At 38.2% G+C, this 12,902-nt stretch overlaps 1 protein-coding gene across 1 annotated transcript; it reads left to right on the plus strand.

Moving 5' to 3' along the window:
- Positions 1–2,946: 2,946 nt before the first annotated feature.
- Positions 2,947–12,649, plus strand: LOC114302251 (protein NRT1/ PTR FAMILY 1.2-like). The gene is made up of 4 exons (XM_082909106.1): positions 2,947–3,203; positions 7,213–7,430; positions 10,772–11,301; positions 11,511–12,649. Exons 1-4 carry the CDS (start codon positions 3,086–3,088, stop codon positions 12,520–12,522), a joined length of 1,878 nt encoding a protein of 625 aa, XP_082765232.1. The 5' UTR covers positions 2,947–3,085; the 3' UTR covers positions 12,523–12,649.
- The last annotated feature ends 253 nt before the right edge of the window (positions 12,650–12,902 follow it).

Raw genomic sequence — 12,902 nt, forward strand, 5'->3', positions numbered from 1 at the left:
GTCGCCAAAAGTTCATTTTTAGTCGTCAAAAGTCGATTTTTTACTTTCCCCGACTAATTTTTTTAGTCGCTAGTTTGTCGCGTATAGATGGTCGGCAAAGGTATTGGCGACTAAAACTTTTTTAGTAGCCAAAAAGCAGCTCTTTCGCGACCAACATTTTAGTCGCCAATAGTGAGTTACATTTTTCAAAATCATACATTTAGCGACTAATCATTTAGTCGCCAATACTCACTAAATCGCCGACTAATTCATTTAGTCGCCAAACTAAAGACTTTTGGCGACCAATAATTTTAGTCGCCAAAGGTGCTTCCGTGAAAAAAAAAAATTACCAACTTTTTTGCTTGTTTTGAGATTCAAATCGCGGACCTTCTACTTTCTACACCTTTACCAACACACTCCCTCCATTATGCCACCACAAGATCACATAAATATATATGCAATATATATTATTTATATAGTATATTGACGCGTATTAATTTAAAACTATATTATTTATATAGTATATTGACGCGTATTAATTATATATATAAATATAATTATTTTTATTCAATATTAATTTATGTAAAAAATAAATTAATTATTAAAAAAAAGGGAGCCACTTTTGGCGACTAAAGTTTTTTTTAGTCGCCAAAAACCTTAGTTTTGGCTACTACCAATAATTTAGTCGCTAAAAAAATTAATTTCCGTCTAAAAATAACCACTTTCGGCGACTAAACTGATTTTTAGTTGCCAAAACCGCCACTTTTGCCAACTAAACTCAATTTTAGTCGCCAATTGTTCACTTTTAGCTACTAAAAATCTTTTAGTAGCCAAAAACCTTTACTTTTGGTTACAACATTTTTTTTTTTGTCGGTAAAACACCTATAATCGGCGACCAAATCATTTTTTAGTCGCCAAAGCCTATACTTTTGGCTACTAATCTTTTTTAGTCGCCCAAAACCTTCACCTTTGGCTTCTAAAATTGTTTTAGTCGCTAAAACCCATGTAATCAACGACTAATCTGATTTTTAGTCGCCAATAAGTACACATTTGGCTACTAAACTGTTTAAGTCGCCAAAAGTCTTCACTTTTGGCTACTAATTCAATTTTAGTCGCCAATTGTCCTACTTTCAGCGACGAAATTTACATTTTTTGTCACAAAAACTGCTTTTTGTTGTAGTGAATATCGTTATAAATAATTATTTTATAAAAACACCATTAAATTGTAATTTCTTCTTTTATAAATAACCTCAAAATGTGTTGTAATTAGAGTTGGGAAAATTTTAAAAATAATTACAAATAAATATTAAATTTTATAAATATTAAATATATAATTTTAATTTCATGAATTTGTACCAAATTTTTAACTATGGCTAATTTTTGCCATTAGAATTTAACATGGGGCCCAGTGGGATGTCACTAGTCAAAAGGTCTGACTCCTATAAAGGCATCCGCAGTGGAGCTGCTAAGGAGAGTTTTAGTGTCAGTTGGTAAATTTTAGCTAGCAAAGTGTGTTGTTAGGTGCTGCAGTGGATCAGTTAGTGTGTGTATTAGTGGTGTGTGTTAGTCGTGTGTATTAAAAAGTTTGTTAACTGCGGCTAGCGCTTTAGCTAGCACTTGGAAGTGTTTTTGTTTGTCTTCCGGGTTGATCGGCCGATTGACCCGGTCAACAGAATTTTTTTTGTTTTTTATTTGTTGGGATTTTTTTTTTTTTGGACTTGAAATTTAATTTTGGGCTTGAATTTTTTTATTAAACTAAATTATTTATTTATTTTATTTATTATATACACACACATATATATATATATATATATATTTAACGCACTCCTTAACACATCCATTGCACCACCACTCACTCTCTAAAATTAACAAACTCTTAACACATCTTAACAAATATTTTTGGGCCCCACTTTTATCACTTTTTATTATATAACACACACTTTAACAAATAATTTTGACTATCCCATTGTGGATGCCCTAATAGGTCCTGGGATAAGTGTACCGTACGTTTGCCCACCTTTTGCTTCAGAAAAATGTTATACATTTTAAATAATCTATTAAATTTTTTATCAAATTTTTTATATGGGTGTGAAATTTATATAAATTTACATGTATGTACATTCTACACTCATGTGAAAAATATGATAAAGGGTCCAGCTTGTCTCATGTTGAGATTAAGACTGGACCCGTCCAGTCCGACCCATGAGTCCATTTTTGGGTTCGTTTCGATAATCCGAATCATTTAATATATAAAACTCGTTGAATATTACATCTCTAATAAAAATAACGTTGATTGGATATCAATAGCTATTTGATCGGATCAGAATTCTGTCAACCGGTTTTTTTTCACCATTCATTTTTTAATAAAAATATAATCCGATCAAATAGCTATCGATATCCAATCAATGTGATTTTTTTACAGAGATATAATATTTGACAAGTTCTACACATTTCACGATTTGAATTATCAAAAAAGAGCCCAAAAATGGGCCAATGGGCCCGACTAAACTGGTCTAATCTTGATCTCAACATAAAACAAGTTGAAACCTTTGATAAAAAAAATTTAATAAATTATTTAAAATCCCTAACCTAACTCTTTGCTTCATTCTCATGATCCGGGCTAACAACAAGACAACCTCGTGGAAGTGGCGGACCATCCACTTCAATCTGCACCCTCCCACAGTCTATCAGTCTAGGTATTTGACACCCGTGCGATCTTTGGGTTTCTTGCTTGCACAAATATTTGTTTATTTCGCTCTGGGCGGGTAGCGTGTAAAGCTGTATAGCTCTGTTTCACTTTGGGCGGGAAACCAAATTGAATTTGTTTTATTTATTTATTTTTATTTTTTTTAAGCCGTTGGATCTGCAACGGCTGATCTCAGCCGTTGCCAGTGTTAAGGAGGGGATTTGGACTGTATAAATGGTCGTTGTGTTATCGGTGTGTAGTCATCAAAGGCAAATCATTTGTCTTTCTCTCTCTCTCCCTCTAGCTTTCTCTCTCTTCATTCCTGGTAAGAATAGAAGACAAAGGAGTTATCTCTCTCTCTAGCTTCCCCCCCTCTCTTCATTCCTGGTAAGAGGGGGAAGACAGGTTCCATTTTAGAAGATGGACATGGAGAATGGTGCAGATAAGGCAATAATGGACCACCAACAACTGCAACGACAAGAAGAAGCTCCACCCAGAAGAAAAAAGGGTGGCCTTATAACCATGCCAATCATCATAGGTACAGCTTTTGATGCATATACATAGATATAGTTCATAATACGTACATATAAATGTGTTAGATAAATTGATAGAGAAAGAGAGAATAAATTGTGTATTATTGATTGATATGTATTACAAGATTGTTGTGTATATATTTTGTACAAGAATTCCTATTATATAGGAGATGATTCTGGAGTAGGTGAGGAGTGAGTGGTGGAGGTAGGTTTGGTGGAGTGTAGTAGGTGATAGGAGGTAGTGGATGTGGTAGGTGGAGTGGGAGTGGTAATTTACATTAACAGTTTACATTAACAGCCCCCCTCAAACTCAAGGAGGATAGGCACTAGCCAACTTGAGTTTGGAGAGAGTCACAAAACAGAAAAAATAAACTGAAAAATAAAACAAGATAGGAGACACAGTATGGTCGTGTCAGACCGATGTAGCAGACAGTTTATGGGGTCATGTCGGACCGTTGTAGCAGACAGTTTACGGGGTCATGTCGGACCGTTGTAGCAGACACTGTGTGGTCGTGTCAGACCGATGTAGAAGACAGTTTATGGGGTCATGTCGGACCGTTGTAGAAGACAGTTTATGGGGTCATGTTGGACCGTTGTAGCAGGACAGTTTACGAGGTCATGCCGGACCGATGTAGCAGGACAGTTTACGAGGTCATGTCGGACCGATGTAGCAGGACACTGTGTGGTCGTGTCAGACCGTTGTAGAAGACAGTTTATGGGGTCATGTCGGACCGTTGTAGAAGACAGTTTACGGGGTCATGTCGGACCGTTGTAGCAGACACTGTGTGGTCGTGTCAGACCGTTGTAGAAGACAGTTTATGGGGTCATGTCGGACCGGTGTAGAAAGTTGTGGTGGTGTACCAAGGGGGCGACTTAGGGAGTGCGCCATGAGTGACTTATACATGATACTGTGTATAACCCCCCCTCAAACTCAAATAGGTGTGAAGATAGAAACCTATTTGAGGTTGAAACAAAGGGATTGATAAAGCTGGCTGGTGTAGAAGACACTGTATGAGTGTGTATATAGGCTGCCCAAAAGATATACATGGATGTAGATATCGAGCCCTCAAAAGTCGTGCCCTCAAAAGGTGTGTCATCAAAAGGCGTGTCATCAAAAGACGTGCCCGAGTCATGAAAAGGTGTGCCATGAAAAGGCGTGCCAGGTTGTCGGTGTCAAAAGGCGCGCGATGCGCGTGGCTGGCTCTGTGTCATGGTCGTTATAAACCGAAGCGGAGGAGGCAGAAACTGAGACAGAAAACTGAGAGAAACCTCTGAAAACTTCTTCATTTTGCTGAGAAAGAGAGGTCGTTTTGCTGAGAGAGATAGGCTGTAACACTCTGTTGCTGTTGCCCAGAAAATGGCTTCGTCGTCCCGTGGGCTGCTCACTCTCTTTCCCGATCTCAACGAGTCCACAGGAGAGAGAACTGGTGCGGTGTCCCGTGAACCTCAACCAAACACCACGGGGTTTGCTCCGTTGAACTTTCCGATGCAGTCGGTGGAGCAAAAAATGGCAGTACAAACGGATGTGGAGGCTAATCAGTATACTCTGAAGGCATGTGTGGAAAGCATGACGGCGGTCACAAATTTGTCGAACCGGCTGCAGAGCAGGACAAATGAGGTGCAGCATTTAAACGCCCAGCTGGCGCTGCTCCAACGCATGTATAAGGATGCGCGAGCAGAGATAAGCGTGCTAAGGGCAGAAAACAAAGAGCTGAAGCGGAAGGCCACCGTGATGTTCCGATTTGGAGGGCCGCCATATGCTGCAGTGGAGGAGCAGGGAGTACTGATCATGCCCAGTGGAGTGGGAAAGACGGAGGCAACACCGGCAAGGGCCACGCAGGACGGAGGCAAAAAGAAGAGACCGGTGGCAGAGTAGAGAAGAAAAATCCCACCTGTGGATGTGGTTGTGTTTGAATTTTTTCTCTTTTTTTTTTTTTTTTTTTTTTTATTATTTAATTTAATTTTTTTTTTTTTTTTTTTTTTTTTTTTTTGTTTGTTTTTGTCGTTGTTTAAAATTGTGATCGGGGTTGATCCCTGAGATGAATAAAATATGGTTTGTTGTGCAAATGTGTAAATGGTGTGGGGTTTTGTGAAAAAATAAATAAAAATAAGAGATGATGAAATCAAATGGAGGAGAGAGAGAGGACAAGTCCATAGTGTGGATCAGGGGTTCTGAATGTGGTCCTAAAAAGAAAAGTATCTTAAAATTAAAGAAAAGTGTTTGGTCAGAGTGGTGGAATAAAAAAAAAAAAAAAAAAAAAAAAAAAAAAAAAAAAAAACATGATAATTATGTAGAAATAAAAGAAAGGTGAAGACAATCTTAGTGGGTGTGATTAAATAATTGTCCTTGAGTAGAGAGAGAGAGAGACAGTGCATGTGTGTTTGAGTGGGCTGCCGTGGGTGCATGTGTATGCATGTGCCGTGTTGGGTTTCTTCTTCTTCTTCTTCTTTTTTTTTTTTTTTTTTTTTTTTTTTTTTTTTTTTAAATAAAAATGGAATGAAAAATTATTGGAAAAGGGCTTGTGCACTATCTGAGGAAAAGGACTTAAAATAAATAAAGAAAAGAGGGAAGTGAGTGCTGGTGTGGGGTGGTGGGAAAGGTTTATTTTTAAATACAATATATTTCCCTCATTGGGTGGCTAATGCGGTGGAGAATTATTATGTTAGAGAGAGAGAGTGAGTTGGTGAGGCCCGTTGCTGAAACTTGAAGCTGTGCGTTCACATAAGGCCGTGGATACAAGTCCACAAAGTTATACTTCCAGAAGATGTGGGGGATCACGAGAGTCTGTCACTTGATGAGAAAGAGAAGGAGAAGAGGGTGTGGCGAGGATCTTGCCGCCGAAGCTGCACATGAAGCAGACACGTGGCTGGGTGATGGTGGCGTCGTTGAACTGGCCGCCGAAACTGGTGTGTGGACGGGTCCAGAAAGGAGAGACGTGAGCTGTGTAGGATAGGAGAGACTGGACCAGTGATGGCCACAATGGGGACGCTGTCGAGCAAGGCGTCGGGGCTCCGATTCAGAGGGAGTTGGCTGGACTCCTCAGAACCGTCGGCGGCGGCGGCGGCCGTGACACCGCTGACGGAGGTGGCGCCACTCCAGGAGAGCGGTGTGGAGGGGCTGGCTCGCGGAAGGAGGCGGAGAGGAGTGGTTGAGTTTGGACCACGGTGACTCGAACCATCAGCGTGGAGTCGCTGCTGCCAATATCCACCTCCGCGAACAGTGGTCCGTCGGTGGCTGGTGCAGGGAGAGAGATATGTCAGCGGCGGAGATGAAGCTGCAGGTGGTGGTGGAGAAGTGGATGACGGCAGCGAGGTGGTGTTGGTCGAATCACGGCTGAAGGCAGTGGTCCTCAAGGGAGTGCAAGGCAAGATGGTACCTGGGTTGGTTGAGATCGAGTTGAGTCACTCTTCCAAGATTGCATGAAACTCCATACCATGTGTATGGACTCTTGTTGAACTTCCACCCTGACATGACTTGGTTTGGATCGTTCTCTATCGTCTTCTTGAACAGAATAAGAGCCTCAGTGTTGGTTTTGATGGATGAAAATCCGGCATGCAGAAATAGTTGGAAGATGAGAGGTCCGGCGGGCGGCCAAGGCGAGGCTGCCGCCCGCCGGTGAAGCGAAAATACTAGGTTGTTAACCTAGCTCTGATACCATGTTAGATAAATTGATAGAGAAAGAGAGAATAAATTGTGTATTATTGATTGATATGTATTACAAGATTGTTGTGTATATATTTTGTACAAGAATTCCTATTATATAGGAGATGATTCTGGAGTAGGTGAGGAGTGAGTGGTGGAGGTAGGTTTGGTGGAGTGTAGTAGGTGATAGGAGGTAGTGGATGTGGTAGGTGGAGTGGGAGTGGTAATTTACATTAACAGTTTACATTAACAAAATGAATGAGCTATATATATTGATGAATTTGTTAGGTTTTCCTAATTAACTCTCATAAAACGAATAATATATATAAATGATATATGAGTTGTAATTTTTGATATGATAAAAATTACAGCAAACGACGCATTGGTGAAGGTTGCGAGTTACGGACTGTCTGCAAACATGATATTGTATGTGATGGGAGACTATCACATAGGGGTAACACAAGCCACAAACATACTCTTCCTGTGGTCAGCTGCTACCAATTTCTTTCCTCTGGTTGGGGCTTTCATCTCTGATTCATATCTTGGTCGCTACCTCACTATTGGCCTTGGTTGTATAGCCAGTCTCCTGGTAATAATCCATTAACACTCACTGTTTTGTGGCAAAAATGTTTCCTGTGGACAGTAGCTATGACAAAAAAAATGCGACAAATCTAAATTTCCTATGAAAAACATTAATCAAAATGATTGAAACTGTAAACATAAATTTCAGAACATAAACCTTACACTTTGGATCATTTACCATGTGTATTATCAAGAAATCAAGACAAAATGACATACCTGAATCCATTGATGAACGGTTAAACGGAAGCGTCTGATTGTCAATAAAACCTTTGATATTGACTTTGTTAGAGTCTTCTAATCCTTTCCCTTTGGTGCCTTATGTTTCTTCTTGAGAGGATTTAGAAAAACAAAACAGTATTCTTATTTTTTCACCTTGGGAAGGAATAGGGACCATAACCTTTTGAAGGCTGTAATTGGTTTTCATAACTGAAAGGTAATGAAAACCAATAAATTAACCATTATTGGTTTTAAAACTGAAAGGTAATGAAAACCAACTTTAACCAATATGTTTTAATTTCTATTTCTGCCCCTTATAGAAATAGAAATTATACAACTAGTATCTACACATTAGGTCCATAACACATATACCCTTAAGCCTATTAACTAAATTGAATCACTTAAATTGTAGGCTTCTTATAAATGATAACACCACATTTAATTAAGTGGTCCCATTGAGACATTATCTAACAATCTCCCACTGGACCACATATGTATCCTGAAAAATGTGCTTAACTTTATTGAGCTCAGAAATTTGTTATCATAACTTGAGGGTATCCAAACAATCTTGTCCATTAACTATATTAATATAGGATCAAAGCCGTCTTTGTTACATCAATCGTAACTCGACCCACCAATGGTCACGTATACTAATACAGCTAAATGACATAGATCAATCATGGATGCGTAGCATGGAAATTACATGTGATGTGATCCATACATGCCTATTTCCAACTGGTCCTACTTAACTTTATTGAGATCAATACTTCACAATACGTAACAGAGCGTAATAAACTGAATATTTCATTTCTGCAGAAATTAATCTAATTACATAGATAAAACTCAAGGCTGACATAAAGCAGTAATATAAATACAAACTCCCACTAAACCAGAATGTTCTCAACTAGAACAACACCCATCTGAGCAGTGTGCTCATGAAAGACCTTGGGTGGTAGTCCCTTTGTAAGTGGATCCGCTATCATGGAGTTTGTCCCAATGTGCTCTATGGAAATCTGTCCACTCTGCACTACCTCTCCACATTACCATTTGAATCCCTTTTGGTTTTAAATATCCATTTACAACCTACGGGCTTTGCACCAACTGGTAATGAGACAAGTTCCCAAACTTTATTGTCTTGCATAGACTTATATTCTTCATTCATGGCTTCTATCCACTTATGAGAGTTGGAATTTTCCATGGCTTGACGAAAGTTGATTGGATCATCTTTCGACATTCCATTTTCTACCTCATGTTCCTGGAGATATACAATATAATCATCTGAAAATGCAAATCTCCTTTCTCTGGTGGATCGCCTTAATGGCACAGATTAGAGTTTGTTCCTCAGGAACAATTACTATATTATCTTGAACAACATTGTCTGGTTAAGGATCCAAAATTACTTCTCGAGCAATGACAGGTATAGGAACCTGTGATTGGTCAAAAGTAGTAGTAGGAAGTGGGATTACTCCTGCTTCCTCTTCAAAGACAATGTCTCTAACTGGATTTCTCCCCCCAAACTCAACATCCTCAAAAAATGTTGCAATTTCCGTCTCAAATATTGACCTATTTGTGGGATCATAAAACTTGTAACCCCGTGATCGTTCGGCATAGCCAATAAAGTATACCAAACAGATAATCTCTAAATAAATTAATTTAATGACAACATCTCAAGATACCTAGCACAACATTAATACCAAGCCTTTGGGTAGTGATATTAACTGTAAGTGGTATTCTTGTTGTAATGATCAAACATTGACAATAAGTTATGTCAAATAACAAATCTATCTTTTGATGGATTTATTATTCACATTAGGTTTTCTTGACAATTGGCACATGTTTATCATCACAAAATGTGTGTGTAATTCTGCCAAGTCTTAATCATGTCTTTGGACCAATAAATACCCGCATGAGATACACAGACATGAACTTCAAAACATTCCATATAAAACAATCTAGACAAGAGAGATCACTTTTGTGACATCTTGTTTGAATTGACTTATATTGAGAATGTTAGAAAATTAAATTTCTGTAGACGTTGTATGAAATTACATTAAATTTAAAGATTTCTAAATTTGTGACCCCGTATATGTTATATAATATGCAGCAATTCCAATTATATATATACATATATATAATTGACGGTTTCAAAAACAAATAGTTTTTTTTTTTTTATGATGTTCAAAATGAAACCGATCAAATCGCAAGATATATCTATATATATATAAATACATGATGTTCATCCATTTGAAAAATGAACCGCCCATCCGAATTATGTTCCATTTCCAGAAAACAAAACAGAATTTGCAGCAGAGGAAGAAACAAAAATATAAAAAACAGAATTTGATTCCAGGAAACTAAATAGGATGAAGAAAAGCATATCTATTCTGATAATACACATGATATAACCGCTCTGATACCACTTGTAAACATAAATTTCAGAACATAAACCTTACATTTTGGATCATTTACCATGTGTATTATCAAGAAATCAAGACAAACTGACATACCTTAATCCATTGATGAACGGTTAAACGGAAGCGTCTGATTGTCAATAAAACCTTTGATATTGACTTTGTTAGAGCCTTCTAATCCTTTCCCTTTGGTGCCTTATGTTTCTTCTTGAGAGGATTTAGAAAAACAAAACAGTATTCTTATTTTTTCACCTTGGGAAGGAATAGGGACCATAACCTTTTAAAGGTTGTAATTGGTTTTCATAACTGAAAGGTAATGAAAACCAATAAATTAACCATTATTGGTTTTAAAACTGAAAGGTAATGAAAACCAACTTTAACCAATATGTTTTAATTTCTATTTCTGCCCCTCATAGAAATAGAAATTATACAACTAGTATCTACACATTAGGTCCATAACACATATACCCTTAAGCCTATTAACTAAATTGAATCACTTAAATTGTAGGCTTCTTATAAATGATAACACCACATTTAATTATGTGGTCCCATTGAGACATTATCTAACAGAAACATCTTCAATGACTTCAGCAAACACATTGTATGGTGAATTTAAGAACTTATGATCAAATAAATTGAATTGTCAAACGAAATATTTGGATTTGTAATCCATTTTCTGGCATAACCACCCAATGAAAACAAATTTTTTTCGCTGTTGCAGGGTATTGTAGTCCTTTGGTTGACTGCTATGATTCCACAAGCAAGGCCTCCCCATTGCAATCTATACAAGGAGAGCTGCAAATCGCCGAGTTCAGCCCAGTATGCTATTCTTCTTGGTTCTTTTGCCCTCGTGTCTATTGGAGCCGGTGGCATTAGACCATGTTCTATAGCATTCGGAGCAGATCAACTAAACAATAGAGCTGGTCGCCAGAAATTCTTTAGCGGGTACTACGCTGCAACTGCTGTTGCAGTTTTGTTTGTTTCCACAGGCATTGTTTACCTTATAGATCGTACCGGTTGGAAAATAGGGTTTGGAATTCTAGCAATCCTCATGTTCTTGTCTGCTCTCTCGTTCTTCCTCGCTTCCCCTATTTATATCAAGCAGAAAGCAACCTTGAGCTTGTTTACTAGTCTTGTGCAAGTGATGGTGGTTTCTTTCAAGAACAGAAGGGTAGCATTCCCATCTCAGACCTCGATTTTGGGGTATCATAACAAGGGCTCAACGTTGTCAGAGCCAACTAATAAACTTAGGTATGGGGCAGTGGAGGAAAGATAGTGTAGGCTTTTAAAATTGAAAAACATTTTCTTAGATGAGAAGGCTTCCTACTCTAGCCTCTGATCTTCCTTGCATCTATTCCAAATTTCGTTTTACCAAATGCCAGATAATAAAACATTTTTTGCCAAAATAAACACTTCTCCATTACTACAATACTAATCTTGTCATTTTCATGCCTTCTCAGGTTCTTAAACAAAGCTTGCATCATCAGAAACCCCGAGGACCTAACACCAGACGGAGCAGCCTCGAATCCATGGAAGCTCTACACTATAGAACAAGTTGAAGAACTCAAATCACTCGTCAGAGTCATGCCATTGTGGTCTTCAGTTATCATGATGTCGATAAACGTAAGCCAAGGTTCATTTCAATTACTCCAAGCTAAATCCATGGACCGACACGTAACATCCAGCTTCTCAATCCCAGCAGGCTCGTTCGGCATGTTCACAATCGCTAGTGCAGTACTTTGGATCATTATCTTCGATCGTGTGATCCTTCCCTTATCATCGAAAATCAAAGGAAAACCTGCTCACGTTGGCTTAAAAATGAGAATGGGTCTAGGCCTATTTTGCTCTTTCCTAGCCATGGCGGTTGCAGCAACCGTAGAGCATTTTCGAAAAAGAAAGGCAATAGAGAGCGGGTTTTTGAACAACCCGCTAGGAGTGATTCCTATGTCGGCTATGTTTCTCGTGCCACAGCAGGTCTTGAATGGAATGGCTGATGCGTTCAATGCAGTTGCCCAAAACGAATTCTTTTACTCTGAATTGCCAAAGAAAATGTCGAGCATTGCTATGTGCATGGCTGGGCTTGGGATGACCATGGCCAGCTTGTTAGCGAGTGTTCTAATACACACAGTGGATAAACTAACTAGAAGAGGAGGGAAGGAGAGTTGGCTCTCGAATAATATTAATAAGGCCCATTACGAGAGTTATTATTGGCTTCTGGCGATTATGAGCGCGATCAATATATTTTATTTTCTTCGATGTAGTTGGGCTTATGGACCGTGCTCGAATGAAGGATTGTTTACACATAGACATGAGGGGGAAGAGTTGTCTGAGATTGGGAATGGAGATAATAAGGAAGAAGAAGAGATGTCTAAGATTGGGAATGGAGATAATAAGGAACAAGAAGAGAAGTCCAAGATTGGGAATGGAGGTAACAAGAATGAAGGAAAAGAATCCAAGGGAGAAGAGGTATAGAGTATTATTGCATTACATTTTGAGGAATACCCAATTGTGTTGTAGATTTGTTGTATGCCTAAAAATAAAAATTTGTGTTTGTAGTTTTGGGATTATCATTCCTAATATCCATCCATTATAGAGATTTATGCAACACGCTTTACAATTCTTTGTCTTGTGTGAAATTTACGAAAGAGACGTGTAGGAAGAGTTATCCTATTTTATGCTACTGAGATATAACTTTCTAATTGTTATTATTGCTTTCATTTTATTTTAGTGAAACAATTAGCAATGATGTCTAAAAATAAAAACTAACTAAAAAGAGAAATGTTATATATCACTTTTTTTTCTCACCACCAAGGTTGTTAAAATCGGGATCCTACGATGGATCTTTAGAGGTG

The sequence above is a fragment of the Camellia sinensis genome, chromosome 15, assembly GCF_055761805.1.
Source record: "Camellia sinensis isolate YWXY chromosome 15, ASM5576180v1, whole genome shotgun sequence".
NCBI lineage: Eukaryota > Viridiplantae > Streptophyta > Magnoliopsida > Ericales > Theaceae > Camellia > Camellia sinensis.

Bases quoted from the DNA above. Each gene is read 5' to 3' on its own strand.
- LOC114302251 (XM_082909106.1), top strand. From the start codon at position 3,086: ATGGACATGGAGAATGGTGCAGATAAGGCAATAATGGACCACCAACAA. The intron at 3,204-7,212 runs GTACAGCTTTTG...TAAAAATTACAG, and splicing joins AACCATGCCAATCATCATAG to CAAACGACGCATTGGTGAAG. The intron at 11,302-11,510 runs GTATGGGGCAGT...ATGCCTTCTCAG, and splicing joins GAGCCAACTAATAAACTTAG to GTTCTTAAACAAAGCTTGCA.